This window comes from Leuresthes tenuis, unplaced genomic scaffold (assembly GCF_036924035.1).
Source record: "Leuresthes tenuis unplaced genomic scaffold, fLeuTen1.0.hap1 SCAF_16, whole genome shotgun sequence".
NCBI lineage: Eukaryota > Metazoa > Chordata > Actinopteri > Atheriniformes > Atherinopsidae > Leuresthes > Leuresthes tenuis.
The window spans coordinates 30,324,716-30,345,095 of record NW_027325370.1 but is presented as its reverse complement, the minus strand read 5'-3'; the positions used below and the strand labels follow the sequence as shown (position 1 = coordinate 30,345,095).

The following is a 20,380-nucleotide window of genomic DNA, read 5'->3' as shown; positions in this document are numbered from 1 at the left end:
GCCAATGTTACGTGAAGTGTTCACAGACATTTTTAACACTTCGCTGGAGACCTGTAACGTGCCAACCTGCTTCAAGACCTCCACTATCATCCCTGTTCCCAAGAAGCCAAGGTCCACAGGACTTAATGACTTCAGACCCGTCGCCCTGTCCTCTGCGGTTATGAAGTTCTTTGAGCGCCTTGTGCTTTCACACCTGAAAGAAATCACTGACCCCCTCCTGGACCCCTTACAGTTTGCAAACAGAGCCAACAGGTCTGTAGACGATGCAGTCAATCTGGCCCTTCACTACATCCTCCAGCACCTGGACTCCGTAGGTACCTATGCCAGGATCCTGTTTGTGGATTTCAGCTCTGCCTTCAACACAATCATCCCGGCTCTGCTTCAGGAGTAGCTATCCCAGCTGAGTGTGCCTGACTCCACCTGCAGGGGGATTACAGACTTCCTGTCTGACAGGAAGCAGCATGTGAAGCTGGGAAAACACGTCTCCGACTCACAGCTCATCAGCACTGGTTCCCCCCAGGGCAGTGTTCTTTCTCCTCTGCTCTTCTCCCTGTACACCAACAGCTGCACCTCCAGTCATCAGTGCGTCAAGCTCCTGAAGTTCACGGACGACACCACTCTCATCAGACTCTGATGGTGACGAGTCCGCCTACAGGTGGGATGCTGACCATCTGGCGACCTGGTGCAAGGAGAACAACCTGGAGTTCAACGCTCTAAAGACAGTAGAGATGGTTGTGGACTTCAGGAAGAACTCAGCCTCAGCTACCCCATCACACTCTGTGACTCCACAATTGACACTGTGGAGTCTTTCCGCTTCCTGGGAACTATCATCTCCCAGGACCTAAAGTGGGAGCTGAACATCAGCTCCCTCATCAAGAAAGCCCAGCAGAGGAAGTACGTCCTGCGGCAGCTGAAGAAAATCCAACCTGCCAAGGACAATGATGGTACACTTCTACTCCTCCATCCTCACCTCTTCCATCACCATATGGTACGCTGCTGCCACCGACCAAAACCTCACGCCATAAGAACAGCTTCTTCCCATCCGCTACTAGCCTTATCAACAAGGCCCGGAGCCCCCCTTGAAACTGACTCTCTCCCTCCCCCCTCCAGACCGTCTGCGTTACATTAACGCATGTCTATTGTGCATATATATCCAGATTCTGTATATATACATCTATTGTCTGCACCAACTACACCAAGTCAAACTCGTTGTAAGTGCAAACCTACTTGGCAATAAACGTTTCTGATTCTGATTCTGAAGAACACTATGACAGAGACAAGAAAATAATGTTTCTGAGAGAACATTCATATTGTTTTTGTAACATTGAATACCAATTAACAATTAAATGTCTACTATGAAGAATGTCATTATGTCACTGTGAACCAATTAGAATGGTTTTGACATGGTGTCACCAAACAAACCTGTACAACTGTAAGAGAATAACAGTTGAACAACAGAAACTGTTGCAAGACTGTGTGTGTGTGAGTGTGTTCGTTTCAGAGGATGCGTGTGTGTGCTGGTATAGAAGCAATGGAACTGGCAAAAGAGGAGAGGATAGAGTACAAGAACTGTCCTGCATATGTTGATTTAAAGTATTTTCTCTGTGCATGTGAGTGTGCACTGGACGGGCAGACAGGCTAAAAGATATATTGGCATTCCACTGTTAATTGGCACTTCAGTGCGTGTCTCTCTCCTCAACTAATTAACTCAACGCTCAGAGGCCTGGCTTAATTGGAAGTTCAACCCTCTGTTCACCGATTCAGTATCTAGGTGCACACACACACAGGGGAAAATGACTGACAGTATGCATAGCCACAGCAGTACAGGGTGAAGTGACGGCTGTAGTGTGGGGACCATGAGTGCTCTAATCGATCGAGTACTGATCATCATCCGCCAATATTGATCATAATTAATTTGAACTAAAAAGGCTGATCAGAAGAGCCAAAAGGAGAGGACAGCTGACAGTTTCATCTAGTGAATGTAGAGCAATGGAGGTTCAGATGCCATATCCTGCTCAGATATTACATGTGAGTAAATCAAAGAAACACGAAAGCCAACAAAAGCAAAAGTCAACAGAGATAACACTGATCAAAGATTCAATGCTGCTCCCATTGACAACATGTGAGCAAAGGTGTTAAATCGAAGTTAAAAACTAAAGACAATGAAAATTCAGATGGCTTCATTAAGATATTTGAACATAAAAGGTCTTTATAATACTACACACTCCAGTCAAGTAGTTCCGAATAACACTTCTGTCAGAGGTATAGGAGAAGTAATGTGTTATCAAACCAGTTTTCATCTGTGTGAAATAACATCCTTCCATCCATTTTCTATACCTGCTTAATCCAACTCAGGGTCGCAGGGGGGCTGGAGCCTATCCCAGCTGTCATTGCGTGAGAGGCAGGGTGCACCCTGGACAGGTCGCCAGTCCATCACAGGTGAAACAACATATTAAGCTAAGTAAAATGGAAAAAAGAGTAGCCCAAAAAGACGTCAGAGATTCTTACTGTCTGAGTAAACTCAGTTTTTAACTTGATATGCTTTACCCCCTTAATTTTTATTTTAACTCTCATTTCATGAAATTGATGTTCTTTCATACCATAACAGGCCTTATTTGTAAGTGCTCTAAGCTGTTCTCAATAAACAAGCACACACCGATGTGATTTAAGAGGGCAATATGATTCGTGTTTCCTAACAATGAATCAACACTTGTCAAAGCGTGATACCTCTTCATTTCTGTTGTTGATGTTACGGTGTGATTGGATAGCAAAAGTTGACATTGATCTTGATAAGAAACAGACCAAACACAGATAACTTTCTCTCTTCACAATGTTTTAACTGCAAGTCAGGGAGGTTTGTTCCGACCATGAAATTATTGGTTCTCATGTTGTCTCCTTCAGGTCAGCCATTAACAATTATTTAATGTACAATAGATCGTGCTGATCTAAAGCAGGTGTAAAGATTTACTTAATGGCTTACTCTAAAGAGAAATTCTTGTGGATTCAGGTTGAGTAGAAGCACACAAATCTATCCAGTGGTACAGACAAAACATTCAACATTTTTTGTAAGAATCAGATGCATTTTGTGCAGATGTGTCGTAGTAACCTAACATACCTTGTTGTTCATCAACAGCAGCTTCATCTGTTTCAGGTAAGTAGTGGTGAGAGGTAGTTTGTAGTCTATCACCTCCGACACCAGGGAGCTTGGTCTGTTGTTTTCTGAGGAGAAGAAAAACTTCATTTCGTTGTGAGTTTTCTTTTATGTTCAGTTGGGGGGAAAAAAATTCCTACGTACTCTCTGCTGCTTATGTTCACTTTACTGTTACATTCATTTAACATAAGCATAATACATAAGCATTCATCTAAAGTTGCTATAGACAAACAGCAATGTAAATATAGCATGTACATTTATTCAGTAAACTTTACTTATCAGTATTAATTTCAATATAGAACAAAGAAAATGTTTCAAACCTGCATGTTTCTCAAAGGGAAAATTTGCTTTTTTCCCAGAAAAATGGAATTTCTTCCCAACTATTCGTAGCTTTTAGAGGAAGTGTAACAAATAAAGGATTACAAATTAATAACAAATAAGATTTCCACCCTTTCAAAAGTATTATTTATTTCTTGGTGGCTGGGTTTGAGCTTTCTTGATCTTGATTTAGTCTCTGAGCATCTAGGATCCTGTACTATTGGATACTCCAGGCAGCATGGAGTTCAGGAATTTGCATAGAATTAATAATCTGAACGTTCACTTGCCTAATTATTGGGCATTTAGCAGTGTGCGCAAGCTATAAAATAAGCAAGGCTATAATATAGACTAATACGAGCTCTATAAGTATGCATGTGTGTGGATGTGGCTTGTAGTGTAAATGGTTACTGTCATGAATAGTGGTCCTTATACACCAAGCTGACAATCAGTCGCTGAGCACATCCAGTGTCAGTGTATGTCTCTTTTGTAACTTGGGTGCGTGAACACTATGGCTGTTGTCAGACTTTTTTTTTTTTTTTTTAAATCAGCCGGTTCTATATTTATATATATGTTACGTTTTTAAGTAAGAGCTCACTTTGATTAGCTTTTCAGTGTAGCGAAAAATTGCAGGACAAGGAAGGGGGCAGTGATGACAGTATAAATGGCTAACTTAATATGTTACACACAATCTTTTCCCATTTGTCACGGTCATTTCTTCAAAACATTAAACACTTTCACAGCTTATAATCAGCTGGTAATCACAACTCAAGAAAGACCAGCTCTGTATGACATTACCTAAAGAAACGCATATGTACCACCTCAGCCTTCTGCACTGGCAGGCTACACATAGCGTAGGTTGTGCGTCCTGGCTGGCAGTTGGAGGATGTTTTTACAATGTGTTCAACTGATTTTTTTTTTGCCTGGATGCTTGCAACACGAGGAAACCCAGCAGGGTTCTTGTTCTTCATGTTTTTTTGGGGTAGAAGCTCACATTTAACCTCTTACATTTAATCTAAGGCCTATAAAGTCTAAGATGTAGCTTTTGGATTCTTTTTACCATTTCTCTGAGCTTTATATGATGAGATGTTGGGATGAACTTGCTGGAATGTCCAATGCTGGGATGACTGGCAACTCTCTTGAATGTTTTCAGCTGGTGAATTAACTTTCTTACTGTAGAATGAATGACTCCAAATGTTTAGCCTAACAAGACTTTCCAGACTGATGGGCAGTAACAGTCTACTTTTTTGCTTCTCTAAAATGATGACCATGTCATTCCCTCCTTGGCATTGTGTCAACACATACCTGAATGCTTCAGCCCAACAAACTGCCAAAAGCTGTTTATATAGAGGCGGTCATATGTGCTGATAATCTGTTAAAAAGGTGCATTTGAACAGCAATAACTGTTGCTTCTTAAACTCTTGCTTCCTGTGAATGCAGTAAGAGAGTATTTAGTTTTTCCAACTTGCTACTGCATTCTAGCAGTTTTTGTCAAATTAATATTGACATGGTATAATACAATATGCGGTTAGTTGTTGTTCTCCTGTGGTTGTATCTACCTAACTTTATAATCAGGTGGGTTTATTTTGCTCAGCTAAAATACTGAAATAGGGGGTATTCTCTGTTTCATAGGGCTTTAGGGATATGAGCAATACAACTACCTTTTGCCATTTTATCTGTTCTCATTTTCAGACATCTGTACTATTCTTTACGGGATATAATATAAATATTGATAGTGGCACAACAAACTCTGTTGATAGTAAATACTTTGTGCAGCAAATGTATTTGTCCACCATAATTTAGCATGGTTTGGATTCTCTGACAAACATGACCTTTTTAGGTGTGCTGATATAGTTGGAAATACTGAGCAGTAGAAGACTGCTCATAGCTTATCTTGTTATTATCATCTTCTGGCATTCATTATTCCATAAATGGGAATTTTATCTGTTTAGCTTTTACAAATGTTTGACATATGTGTTTATTTAAGTGATTATTGATGAATTCATTAGGTATACTTTCTTACAGCTATACTTTCTTCTAAGTAAATCAATTGCCATCATGTTTTGTGTGAACAGCAACACTAGAGGGCCCTGTAGAGTTGGAAGAAGAGAGACACAAATCACTAGGAGCAGGTGATGGGCTGTTCATCAGACAACAGACACCCAAAACTATTTTGAGTTTTTCTTTGTCTGGCACATGTTCACAACAAAAGCTTAGCTTTACAAATGCTTTACAAAATACTTACAGAAACAAATATTGACAGATTTCAAGTCAACATCTATGTAATTTTTTACAATCCTAACTCAAACCACCAAAGATGACCTAAAAAATTCTCTTTAATCATTTGGGGCCCACCATTTTGTGTTTTTCATTTTTCTTCTTCTTTAAGGTTTTTGGACCTTATGAATATATAAAAACAAGTACAAATACACACACACGCACTGCTGCCTGTATCAATTAAACAAACCCCCAGTCCTCACTGATTAATTGCATTTAATAATTCACAGCTGAACTTTAACAAAAGACACACAGCAGAGCGACAAAGTGGGTGAAGTCATGTGCATGTGAGTGTATGTATGTGGGTGTGCGTGTCTGTGTGCAGGTGTTTCTAGTGTGCCTGTCATGTCTGTCAGGGAGAGACCAAACCCCCACAGCGCCAAAAAGCAATTAACTGCTCCCTCTCTGTGGCAAAGCACAACATGTGTTCATTGCTTCCCTGTCAAATTGATTGCATGCGTGTGTGTGAGATAATGCGCACATATTACCGATTAGTAATTTCCAATCGACAATTTTTCATACAGAGGCCCTGTCCAGCTGCACACTGTATACTGAAATACTCAAAATGTCTATTTAATCAAATTCATAAACTTGTTTTTGTTATGTTCCCTCTCCATCTTTTCCTACTAAATTTAATATTTTTCCTCCCGCCCCTACATGCCTGGATTTTTCTTTCTCCCCCCACTCTGGTGAAAAAAAGGTCTTTTTCTAAAAGCGATTAATTAGGCTGACTGAGGAGAGAGATAGGACACTCCAATGACTTCTTTATTTAATGACGGATGCAAAGAATGAAATGGGAGGAGTGATGGACAGGGGACATAGGAAAGGATAGACATGGTGACAGAGGAAAAGATGGGACAAAGGGAATGTGAGGGATTCATTGATGGAACGAGAAGCAATAGTGCAAAAGGAGCTGCTAGAGGGTATACAAGAATGGACATAGAGAAGAAGAATAGGGGTTGGGGGACACTGGGAGCAGGACCATATGGATGCTAGTAGTAAATGATACTATGTAGAAAAAATACCATAAGGGTTGGCAGGGTTAGTAGAGCAGGGCCTGAAGAGGAATTCGGTTTTTGGTAAATGTTTGTTACACTGGTGCTTGGAAATTTCTCTGGCCTTTAGATGTTTTTACATTTTGGATAAACGCAACATAAAACATCAGACAAAAAGACATTTTTGCACAGGCTGTGATCTATCAGTGTCCAGTTAGCCTACTGTCACGCTCACTTGGCCTTTTGCACTCTCAGTTAATTTTTCTAAAGATCCATCAGACCCTCCTGCGACACTACAGTCACAGGACACCTTCCAACATAAATGCTCATGCAGTTTCAATGATGAGGACACTGCACAAAATTTAAGCATTAAATATTCATGAAGCCCAGCAACAACATGACATGCAAACTATGCGGGAACAGAAGTACCGAACAACAACGTTTCTACCAGCAACTAACTGGCCAACAGAGGAGGCTAAAATAACAACAAAATGAAAAACATCAAATCTCATTTTGTAGGTAGAACTGCCATTCATCAAATAAAGGGAAATGTTTAGTTTGATTTTTAAAAGGAAAAAGAAATACAGACTTTATGGGTAAGGTTTTTTTTTAATTTCTGAGGATAAATTGTGACAAAATTAACTTAAAAACAAAATCTGCACCTCAAAACGTGGCAGAAATATGAACGTGTGTCAATAAAGAATCTAAGTTAGTAATCAGACAAAGAGATGGAGATTTCTGTGGACCATATTGAACTATTGATGGAGAGTTCATGGACAAGCCTTCAGAAAAAGCTAAGCAAAATTTTCACTTTTTGCACTTTTGTCATCAGAACTAAACTTGGATTGACATTATGTGGTTTGTTTTCCAGCGAACAGATCACAGCTGTGGTCATTTGCAGGCATTTGTTTATAAAAAAAAGAGATACTCCAATATCTTCTAACGCTAAATCCCTCTGTTCTCAGGGAGAATGCAAATGTGAAAATATGGACCATGATAGTCCTAAAAAAATGATGGCCTATCCATTAAAACACAACAAATTGACAAAAATAAATCAAAGAGCAAAACCTGAAGAGCTTCAAAAGGTTTTTGTGCAGTAGATGTTTCATGGTTCCTTGTTTGGGATTCCTAGTCATCTTGGACTTTTTCCAGTCATTTCAGAGTAATGGGGTCTGGCATTCAATAATGTTCCAAATTCATTTATACAAATGAATAATCTCTTCCTTTACAACTTTTCTTCTCCCACAGAAACAACCAAAGTCAACCAAGATACAAAAGTTAGGGATGCTTTTTTTTGCAGCAAATAAGGGCACTAACAGCAGTAAATTACATAACTCACAGCGATTGATTAAAAAATGTCCTCTCTTCAAATTTTGCACTCTGAAAAACGACTATTTCCACACCTTCAAGGCGCAATTTTGCCACTGTGCCAGTGAAAACTGCACTCAATTATTTAAGAGTATGGAGGAATTCCTTATAACTGACATTGCAGCTGTCAAAAAACACAGTGATGCCTTGCAAAGAGCAGACAAATTGTATTTAATACAACGCAAAAAGAAAAAAAACAATTACATGGACTTAAATATACCTTGCTCTGGGGATTTGATCTGTAATATTTTACATTGCAATGACAGTATGAAGTGATTGCTCAAAACAATGTCAGAAATACTTGTTACTTCTAGTATTTCAGTTTTGTTTTTTCTTGACAAAACTGAAAGAAAATCCATTGTATGAACCTGCAGCTTTCTATGGAAGGGAATCTTGACCATAATTCAAATGAAAATGCATTTGCAGAAATGCTTTTTCATTTTAAGTTGTGAACATGCATTCATTTGAATGTGGCTGCATTATATGAAAAAAGCATACACTCTTTTTAATCATGGGCAGTTCCTTGCGGGCAGACCATGAAAACGAAAAAGCAATAATGTGCAGTCTTGAAGAAGAAAATGCAAATGCAAATGGAATGATTGATTACTAATTTTATTTATGAGTCCAATAATGTAGCCACATTCTTAAAATGAAAAAGCATTTCTGCAAATACATTTTAATTTTAAAATTTGACATTTCAAACTGAATTTTGGTGTCTATTTGCTGGGGCATATTTTGAAAATTGAATCTCAAATATCTATTTCTTTTTCATTTTAATTAAGTTAAAGATTGAGCACTCTTGAAGAAGAAAATTAAAATGCAAATAGGATGATTGATTACTAATTTAATTTATGAGTCAAATAATGCAGCCACATTCTTAAAATGAAAAAGCATTTCTGCAAATTCATTTTAATTTGAATTATAGTCAAGATTCGCTTCCATATCTTTCAGACTTCTGCTGTCACATTATTTGTGTCCCAGGTGTGTGTAGAAATCCCTCCGTCAGCTCTCCCATAGCGGCAAGTAGCCACATAACAGCAGCTATGTGCTAACAGGGCAATAGTAGGTGTTCGTTCATTCATTCATTCATTCTTAAAGTATTGGTGAAATAAAGACAGATAATGCCTTATTTAGATGCTGCATCGTACCTGCCCTGTTCATTCCGTTATATGGATATATGGCTATAACGAGTTATCTACATAGCTCCCGAACATTGTTCTTGGTGAGCAGATAAACGTATTTTATGCCAGAAATAAGGTCTAGGTTTAAAAATACCGGAGTTCCCATTTAACCTAACAAGGAGATTTTTGGGCAGTGGGAGGAAGCCAAAGTACCCGGAGAGAACCCACGCATACACGGGGAGAACATGCAAACTACACACAGAAAGACCCCAGCTGGGAATTGAACCTGGAACCCTCTCGCTGTGAGGTGACGGTGCTCACCCATGTTCATTCATTATCTGAAATAGCATTCCATGTCGCTGATGATGTAGAAACAGTTTCCCACCATGAATATAACTCTGAGTAAAACTGTCAATATTTGCCAACAAGGCTGGTAAATAAAATATGCTTTTCACAAAGTAAAAAGTACTCATATGCAAGATAGTATGCAAGTATAACGAGATACACTTTGTCTTTGTTTGTTCTTTTACTGAATGGTTGACAATTTGCCTGATTTTATGTTAGCTCTAATTTCTTTACTGTCAGGGAATGAATGGAGTTCACCTTTGTTCTACAAGTAGCAGTGTCTATCTTACCCCAATACACGAATGTATTGGGTGCTGTGTATCGGGCTCAAATTTTAGAAGTAGTAGAGAAACATACAATTTTTGAGAAATTTCAGTCTGGTTTTCGTAAAATACACTCTGCTAAAACTGCCGTTCTCAAGGTGTGTAGTGACATTATGAAGGCTGCAGACTATGAGAGTTAACAGTTCTGGTCTAACTGGACCTTACCTTAGTCGTTGACACAGTTAATCATGCCAACTTAATTAATAGGATTCAAATTTCTTATCTTTCTAACAGAAAATTCAATTTACATATAAATCAGATTATGCCAGAGACTACTGACCCATCATGTGGAGTCTCTTAGGGTTGTTGTAGGTGTACTGGAGCCTATCCCATCTCTCACTGAGTGAGAGGCGGGTTATACCCTTGACAGGTCATTCTAATATCTTTCCTTATAATTCTTTTGTGAACAAACAAACAGTTTAACTTATAGAAATCCCAAAGTGTCATTTTACTTTCAAGGACTATATAAAAAATGTTTTATTTATTTTATTTTTTAGTCTAACTTTTCCATAACAAGCTGTTTTACTGGGTTTTTTATGGAATGTTATTTTACTCTTGGTTTATTTTGCACTTCAGTTCAACTTCTTAGTTTTTTAATGTGATTTTTAAATAATCTTCACATTTGAAGTGACATATGAAGACGTTTATACACATTTTAATCTATCTACGTATTTTGACATTCCTATTTTTCAAATATATGTATCTACTTTTTAATTCTAATTTATATTGTTTGCGTATTATTCAAATCTAATTTATTACTATATAATCTAATGTATTTTGATTTAATTTAATGCTAATTTTTAAATTATTTTGCTGGATAAAACAATTATTCGTCATTAGTGACATGTAGAGTTCTTGTTTTGGTAGACAGGGACTTCATTTCAATGCCCTTATTTATTCTCATCCTTTTCATTTTTCCTTTTCTTTTCCTCTCTTTACTTTTGCTATACCTCTTAGCTTTTGCTTTTTTTATTCCCTGCTGGTTTTTGCTACTTCCCTATTGCGTGGATTATTAATATAAACTGAAGTGCAGATGTCAACATCTGGTCTTGATCAAGCAATCTCTTGTCTGTCAGGAAGTATTCCATTCCATTCCATTCCATACCATTCCTGACACCATGAAGTTATACATTCTTATCTGTGATAGCAGTTCTATACATGTGCTGTTAAGTTTTAGTGGCACACAGTCACTAATAAAGTTATAAAGTGAGCAGTACTGCACCAGTTTAGCATTACATTAGCATTACACTTGTAGTGTCAAGTTTTCTTTATATTTTTGTCCCATGTCAAGACTGGGCTCCTACCTTGCCCAAAATGCAACTTGACGACCAGCAGCTCAGTCAAAGATTTGGTTTAACATCAGAATGAAGAGACTGGTTAGGATCACATCTTTTGATTTCTCTATCATCCGAGTTCCTTTTTAATACCCATTGAAGGTAATGGTTATTTCCAAAACAAATTCGGTTCAATTCATTTTATCTATATAGTGTACATTTTACAACAAGGCCATCTCAAGCTATTTTAGAGTGACAGAGTTTAGAACAAGTCAAATTTTATACAGTTCAATTTCAGCTAATCACTAAATCACTCCTTTGTTTAACTCTGTATAATGAGACACCAAGCTTTTAACTAAAAAGTAACTAAACTTAAACCCAAACACTTTATCTTATTGATGAGTTACACTGTTGGGATAGTTAACAGAAGCCAAAATTTAAAGCACTGTATAGCATATATACTTGTACATATGACTGAATGAATATTTCACACTCAGAATTCTGACTTTCAACTAAAATGGTAGCAATTTAAAACTGTGGACTATAAGCACAGACAGTAATTGTTCACTATTGATACAATAAAACTATATGAAGAATTTGTTAAATTACCCCAGTGCCAGGTAAATGTTCAATATTTGTGACTAAATCTCAAAAATGTCTCACAGCTCAAACTGAAGTCTAAGGACTCACTGACTTGATGATATTTTCTGTTGTGTTTGGTTGGCACCTTTGTAGTCATGTCCTGTGGTACTAATATGCATCCTCTTCTGGCACTCTCCACAGCTCATCAGGAAACGAGTCACCGCCTCTCTAGGCAGAAAGGCATATGTCTCTGCTATCTGAGACAGAGACACCAACAGAAACAAGAGAGAAAGGGTCTTCAGTTTGGATGTTGGAGGCAAAGAGTTGCAACATGTTAATATAGGTGAACATAAGCTGAGAGCAGACATGAAATACTTTGTATTATTCGTCATTATCAACAGTTACTTTTTGGTCACTTGGGATCTCCAGCGTCCTCCATTGTGGCTAATCTTTATATGAAGGAAGTGGAAAACAAAGCACTGAGCTCATACAAAGGAACAACACCAAGCCACTGGTTCAGTTATGCGTACAGGAATATCTGTGCTGAGTATGGGTTGGAAGCAAAGGCGTAGCAGACGCAAGGTACATGTGGGACGCTTCTTCAACCTGCCACTTCTGTCCCTCTCACTTTTCTTAACCATTTAATACATTTTTTAAGTTAGCTTGTTTTTACAAGCTGCCTTGAACGCACAACGTTTGACCATGTATGCGTGCGTGTGCCATCTTTTGTCAGTATCATAGTGTAGATACTGTTGTCGCCATGAGGGGGAGGATGTGAACTGCTAAGCATATGCCGATATATTCAGAAATCAATAGATGCAACTTTCAGCTAACCAGCCAACAAGAAACATTTTTGGTCCACTCTTACTGATCCGTTTTTACTCTGAATTTTACACATACTTAACTGTTTTGCAACAGAAGGTGCAGGGAGCAGCCAGCTCTCAACAACAATCAGGACAAGAAGGCAACAGCAGTGCCTGATATGGCAAGACTTCACAGTTCAGAATTACAGAAGGCTAAGGAAACACAATTTCATTTCAGAGCAACTCTTATCATTTCTACTATGTCATTAAAAATGTTTTACTAATTTTTTCAATCTATTGTATATTCTTAAGTGTAGAGACCCACCACAAACTCCAGTAGCGGCAGCCTGGTGAAAGGCACTAAGGATTACATGGTGTCCCCAATCACTGAAGCACCTTTAAAAAAGTGATGGATTAGAATCATGATGTTTGAAGTATCATTTGACTTTTTTCTTGGATAATTTTGTATATGTTGGAGAATATGGGAAAGGATAATGTTCTCTGTGCTGCTGTACTTGAGTGAAATATGGCCTACAGCTTGATAATATGTAGATTTGTTCATGTTTGATAATGGCAGTTTTTGTTTTCATTGGAATAAAGTTGCTGGCTACTTATAATTTGACCTTGTCACTTCCATGTCATTTTGTGTGCTATTGACTTCACATAATTACTGATAGAACTAAACTTTGTTTAGTAAAACATAATTTACATTTAATATTGAAACACTGTTTTGTATTCTTGGGAGTAAATTTCTTGGGATTAAATTCAATCGTCAATTCTGTCCTATTTACCATGCTGATGTGTGAGTTATTTTCAACACGACTTCGATACTTTTGAATAAATTTATGATTTCGCTCATTTAAAAGAGCTGAAGTTGGTCCCACGCATGGCTGCCCACTGCAGGAGGTGACCCTTTCTCTAGTTATGAGCTCTTTTTAATTGATTGATTTAGTTTCTTTGCCACCATTACTTGATAGAAATTGTATTACTCCAGAACAATCGGCCCCTCTTTTTGACTACACCCCTGCTTGGAATTCCCAAAAATTTAAATTGGGATCCCTCAAAAAGTGGTGGAGAATGACATAATTTGGCAAATAATTTTTCTTCTTAGTTAACCTGCAAGTTATCTGTAGAGACAGTTGCTGATCGCATTTACCTACAACCTGGGGTGATCATCGAATTGCTTGTTTTGTGCAATCTAAAAAAAAGATGGATTACCATAAAAGACAGTGAGCAATGACAATTGGACAAATGTATCACACCTTTTCTTGAGAAATTACAAAAATTCTAAAGTAAGAGTTGTCAATAATCTTAGTCTGACTACCGTATTTTCCGCACCAGAAGGCGCACCTAAAAGCCTTAAATTTTCACAAAAACCGGCCGTGCGCCATATAATCCAAAATCTGTCACGGATACCGCCATTTTGAATTTACCGCGGCGAGCGCCGAGCATTCATCCGGCATTAATCCCCCTGCATCACTCACCGCTCTCCCTTGGCGCAGCTCACCGCCACGTTCACTTTTGCCGCGCCTCTTCGCTCTCGTACATTGGAAAAGAATGGCAACTGGCCACTTCCGTCGCTCGCTTGCATTCGGTGTGAATCCAGAGTTAGGTGGATCCCAGCCATTCACTCTGAATGGGGCGAAGATTGTATCGAGCTCGTACTTAGCGACTGAATCGTGTCATCATTAATGCTTTTGCCCATGTTCCAGTGAGAGATTGTTCTTCAGTCTGAGATGGTGATGCAGATCGATGTGCAGTTTATAAGTGTAAAAACAACCGACGATGTTGTCCTTGACCGTCGGACCATTTCCCGCTGACACAGGGACGTATTATATACACTACGTGTGCTGGCAGCGATAAACCAATCACAGAACATTACGTAATACGTACGCCTTATAATCAGGTGCGCCTTATGTATGGGTTAAGTACAGAAATGGACCCCATAATTGTGCTTTATAACCAGATGAGCCTTATATTGCGCAAAATACAGTAGTCTATCAATAAAATTACTTATCCTTCCAACTCCTTTCAACTTGGAAATGCATTACAAGAGTAAAATACCTTTGTCTACTCAGTTGGTTTCTGATCTCAGTCTCAGCAAAAAACATAACTTTTTGGTCAAGAGATACCTTAGGATGAGTAAAGACCCTCCCCCTCAAAAAACAAAGAAAGATTGAGACCTGCAGGTTAGGAAACAAACATTACATATTGAAAAAAGAATACACCCTACAAGGAAGTGATCTACTCACAGCTTTGTAGGTCTTCTTCTGGCCAGCGTGTTTTGGTGTTTTTCCTGGGTCTATGCCAGTCTTAATATGCATGGCATAAATTATGTCAAAGAAATCCTCCACGACTGCTACACGCTTCAGGGACAAGTCACCTCCCGATACAGCATCCACACACTGGAGAGAAAGTGGGGAAAAACTTTTAACTATAAATGTTTTCTGTCATTTCTAAATTCACACAAAGACAGGAGAGATGGTCCCAGAGTGACTTATAACAAAGGTTGCCATCCAGTATGGATCTATAGAAACTGCAGTAAATTTGTCTGAATAGAATTTTAAGGTCCTATAAAGAAACAGAACAAGAACAAAGGCTTTCAAATATAAATGTTTCATGTTCCATTTAGATCCATAGTTGCAAAGTGAAAAAAATTCCCTTTGAGAATGAAATCTTCCCAATACATGATTGAGACGAGAAAAAAAGTGTTGACAATGACTTTTTGGATCTGAAACCTGATTGACCACCTGATTAAACCTGATTAAACAGTTCAACAGATTAACCAAGTAGATCAATATAATTAACTGTCCTGATTTTCCAACCATCCAATTTTCATACCGGTTTCATCCAATTAAGGGCAGCAAGAGGTGGTACACCCTGGATAGTTTGCCAGTCCATCACAGAAAAAAAGTAAATAACCATGTAAGCTCATCACCACCTATGGCCAGTTTAGAATTACAAATTAACCTAGAATGTATGTTTTTTGAGTGTGGACGGAAGTTGGAGTAAGAGGTGAAAACTGTGTTTTCCACATGTGACGGAATGGGGAAAATGTGCAAACTCCACACAGTAAGGCCCCAGTCAAGCATCAAACCAGGAACCTTCTTGCTGTGAGGTAACAGAGCCAAAAACAACGCCACTATGGTGCCCTCATCCTGAGTTTCTTAAGAAAAAATATCAAGAGATTATCATTATCATCGTATCTGATTCAAGAACAATGAAATAACCAAGCAAAGAAAAAGAAATCTCCATATTAACAAGGTCCAACTCCATAATGTAAGACTTTGTATCTTCTTCCTGTATTATTTAAATTTTCATTGAATATCTTTGTGTTTTGTACTTTGTCTTCAATTTCACAAAAAAAAAAAACATAAACATTGACCAAAACATAATGCTCTTATCAAAGTCAACAATGCTTCCTAGGAAGGGACCATCCTAGTTTCACCCTTTATAGGCTAGGAAAGAGCCCTTCATTGCATTCGTAAAGCACATAATGGAACAGATGTAGCAAGTGGGTATAGATCACATCAGATAGAAAGTAGAGGTTAGCTGGCCATTTGACAGCCATTTACTGGCAATTAGTACTCCCTCCCCCCCACACACCCCCCCTTCCCCCCGCGACCCAACCAAAGGATTGACAGTATAGAAAATGCATGGATGGACTATTAATGTAAAACATACTTATTTCGTCCTTTTTTTACCATTATTCAAAACATTTTCACTAGAATTGGCACATATTTGACTGACCTAGACGAAAGCATGTATACAGTCTTTCTCTTGAACCAGTTCCTGCACAAAGCCTAGCATTACAGGAAAGTAGGAATGTTCTTAAAACAATTCTGTCTGAGTTTTAGGAACACTATTCTATAATATGTTTAAAATGTATTTTAAACTTCTTCATAGCAGTGTGGGAGTTACAGGGAAAATTGCTGTATTTTGGTCCAAATACCCACAAATGTGTAATTATAAAATAAAAATAGTCAACACAATGGGTCTTTTATGGTATCAAATAAGATTTTCATTCTTTTAAAGCAATTACGGTCAACCATAATGATAACATGCATGGAGTTACTACATTTATAGAGGAAAATTCATGTCATCTCACCCATTTGTGGTTTCTGGGGTATAAAAAAATGAATAATACATTCTTACCAAAATTCCAGTGACCTCTGTGCTCAAATGGTGTAAAATAAACTGTATAACTGTGTATAAACATTGAAAGCATCTGTCTTATACATCCACAAACACACCACACACACACACAAAGTCAGACAGGAAGACCAGGAAGTCTTGCCTTTTCCCACCATGCTTAGGGGACTGTTGAAGTGGCAAAAGTGAACATCTGTTTTTTGTATTTTTTTGGTTGTTTGCTTGTTTGTTTTTAATAGAGGACAGAGAAAATAGAGAAAAAAATCTTCAAATGGGAGGAAATGAACAGAAAGAAGTTTCATTGATGGGGAGAGAAGGTGTGGTTACCTGTTTAAAAAATTGGCATATGTCTGTGAATAACAGGTGGTGCACTATGCAGAATATATTCTCCCCAGAGACACTTAAAGGATGTGAAACGTATAAAAGCACAAACACACCCATCTTGTTAGGTTAGTTCTTTCTTTCCTTAACATGGTTGTAAAGAGCTTGTAGGTTGTAGTAGCTGGAAGTGGTTATGTGTGTGGTTAGAGCTATGTCTCTAAACCAGCTGTAGATGAAAAAAATCTATAGTACAGAGAGAGAAAACCCTCTCTGCATCTATATCATGCCCCATCTTTTATATGAAAAACAAAAACAGACTGTCATCAAGACAGAGCACTTTTAGGAGTGTGTTGAGTCACTCAGTTGAATGTCGACCATGTCTTCATTATAGTCTGTTTGGTTGGTGTGCACAGCAAAGACAGCGAATTGGATGATGAACTGAAGTGGGCACAATGTGCATTATATTTATAATATAATTTATAATCTCTTTAATGTGTTCTGTCAGCAAAGTACTAATTGCCAGAGTAAATGGCTGTCAAGTGGCCAGCTAACCTCTACTTTCTATCTGATGTGATCTATACCCACTTGCTAGATCTGTTCCATTATGTGCTTTACAAATGCAATGAAGGGCTCTTTCCTAGCCTAAAAAGGGTGAAACTAGGATGGTCCCTTCCTACCAAGGAAGCATTGTTGACTTTGATAAGAGCATTATGCAAATTTCAAAACTTGCTAAACTAACTCTGCAAGCTTGCAAATAAACTACAGCGTGGAAAGTATTTTGTGTGCAATATAGAACACATTAAGGGACAAACAAAATTGCATCTTATGATATTTGTGTTCTACATTCAAACACATAGTACACAAATGCACAACGTATCCTATGGGACCAAAAGGCCATCTCAGGAAAAGTGAAATGTCTAATTGTTTGGTTCTTGTTAATCTTGTTAATGTTGCTATACTAAACAGAAATATTGAATTGAATAACACATTGTTCATCCATCCATTATCTATATCCTGCTTTATACAATCCGCAGGGGGTCTGGAGCTTATCCCAGCTGTAATCAGGCAAGAGCCGGGGGACACCCTGGATGGGTCACCAGACAGTCACAAAAAGGGAAATTATTCAATAATTCAATATGTTGACTTTTTCCCATTACTTATACAAAATCCTGTGATTTTAATTAACCCTGTATTCACACTGTATTTGCCAATGTAAGAACTGTTCCAAATGAGTTAATTCACAAAAGCCAATTGGCAGCTGTTCACTGGCAGTTTCTAAACAACATAGCCCTGCTTGAATTAGTAAAAGATGAACTAATCAGCAAAGAAGAAAAAGATAACCGTGAAACATTCTTTTCAAGCTTATCAGAGAGCTGATTATTTTGTACAACTTTACGTTGAAAAAAGAAATAAGCACCAAGAAAATGTTTAGGGAAATTTGATCTTTTAGACAACTTACAAAAGTTTCAGACCTCAGTCAGCTTGCAGGGCTATGGCGTGTTTACAAAAGGCTCTGTCTTTTACAAAGGGTGGAGTGATGAAAATGAAAATTCTCAAGCCTTTTTCCAACAATCAGCTGAAAGGGACCTGCCATTTCAGGTAGGCACTTCCCCACTTTGCAGTCTAATACAGAAAAGGTAGTTAACAGGAACAATAAGGTCAAGACGAGTTCTAGAAGATGATGAAATTTGGAGAGAACTGCTCATATCGTTGCCATATAAAAAAAATCTGATTACAAAAGACCTCTAGGAAGATTTTGCCTTCTTATTTATTTCTAGCACATTTGGACTCTGGAACAGACTCTAGTGCTTTGTTCTACCAGTCTACGTACAAGACGTGAAAATAGACGTGACTTTAGCTAACCGAAGTTCACTGACTTACTCTAGCAGTAGAGAAAACTTGAATTGAACAACTGTGCCAATAGATAATAAAGGTAATCTAAACTCAATCAAATTTGTGCCTTGAATATTTAAAAAGATACTATAGTTCTATAGATTCTATGTTTGTTCCATGAGCATGCAAAGGTTTGGAGACAGAAAGTGCAGAAATTCATGAAAAAAACCCACTCTTCCACAATAAGGAAGGTTGTGGCTCCATGATGCTTTGGGTCAGCATGTCATAGAGAACATTTCATGGATATGGTACGAAAGACACTATAAAATCCACAATGACTTGCATCAGGAGGTGCACATTAAATGGTCACCCATTCTATATATTCTATTGCTGTTTGTTCTTCACAATATGGGCATAGCAGAGGGAGTTTTGCAGTATTGGAGGAGACTGAGAAAGTGCAGAGAGGCTCAGATGTGGGTGGAATCAGTGTTGTATGTATGTGGGTCGGTAAAAACAAGTTTGCATGGGGGTATGTCATCATTATTATAAGGCAGTGTTCCTAGTGCAAGCTTAATGGGATATAGAGCATTTAATAAAAAATCAATACGCTAAAGCCTTTTTGTACATACTCACGGGGGAACAGGACACTATATCTTAACCCATTACCTTTCTCCGTCATTCTCTGTCACTACCCTCCTCTTCTCAAGGTGTAGATAATAAGCATTGCTATGGCAACCAGCTGCAGCTTAATACAGTGGGAGTGTTTCTAATTTCCACCCTTTTAAATCTTTCCACCAATCAATATTATCGTGACAACTGCTTTGCAGAGGGCAGCAGGAGGAAACAGGAAAAGAGAAGAGAGGCTGCAATTGGGTTACTGAGGAAAAGCAAATAAAAATATTACACAGAGGAGACAATGGAGAGAAAATTGTACATGAAGATGTGAAGACTAAATGTATGGAGAGAATGGTTATGATGTAATAATTTTCTGAAAGTATTATACTCTATGCATTTTTTTTCCCCCTACAATTTCACTTTTCCATATTTTACCCCACCTAACCTCACTGCGCCCATTATATCTCACCAAGGTTCAAACCTTTTTCTCACCTGCAACCAAGGGTAGACTGGCCATTGGAAATACTGGGAGTTTTCCCCATGGGCCATTAAAACTACACAGTGTTAAAATATGGAAGAAAAAAATAATGTGGTTTCAAATCTATTGGTTTGTGTGACCCAATCAAGCGATGGACACTGTGAGGGGGTTACGGAAAAGGGATGTTTTAACCTGTATGACTATAGTCTTGTGCTGCCCTAACTTGAGGCTAATTAAGTATGGTCTATGTGAGTTTGTCCCATCCACTTTCTCTTGATATTCATTTTTATATTTGTAAATGTAAATTCATGGATCAGATAACTGAACATACTAAGAAAACTTCAAGCATGGTGTTACACCAGGTTACATATGTTCCATTGCAATAAAGTCATACTGTTTATTTGGTAGAGCTGTGGAAACTTCTCCA

The 20,380-nt window shown here is 38.0% G+C and overlaps 1 protein-coding gene across 1 annotated transcript in view; it reads right to left on the bottom strand.

Moving 5' to 3' along the window:
• Nucleotides 1-20,380, bottom strand: part of LOC140272137 (nucleolar protein 4-like) — a 163,572-nt gene that overhangs the window by 122,170 nt on the left and 21,022 nt on the right. Inside the window, exons 2-4 of the mRNA XM_072367486.1 lie at nucleotides 14,807-14,959; nucleotides 11,897-12,008; nucleotides 3,116-3,219 (exon numbers count right to left, since the gene is read on the bottom strand). Of these exons, the coding sequence (XP_072223587.1) occupies nucleotides 3,116-3,219; nucleotides 11,897-12,008; nucleotides 14,807-14,959 (369 nt within the window). The remainder of the gene's footprint in view (nucleotides 1-3,115; nucleotides 3,220-11,896; nucleotides 12,009-14,806; nucleotides 14,960-20,380) is intronic.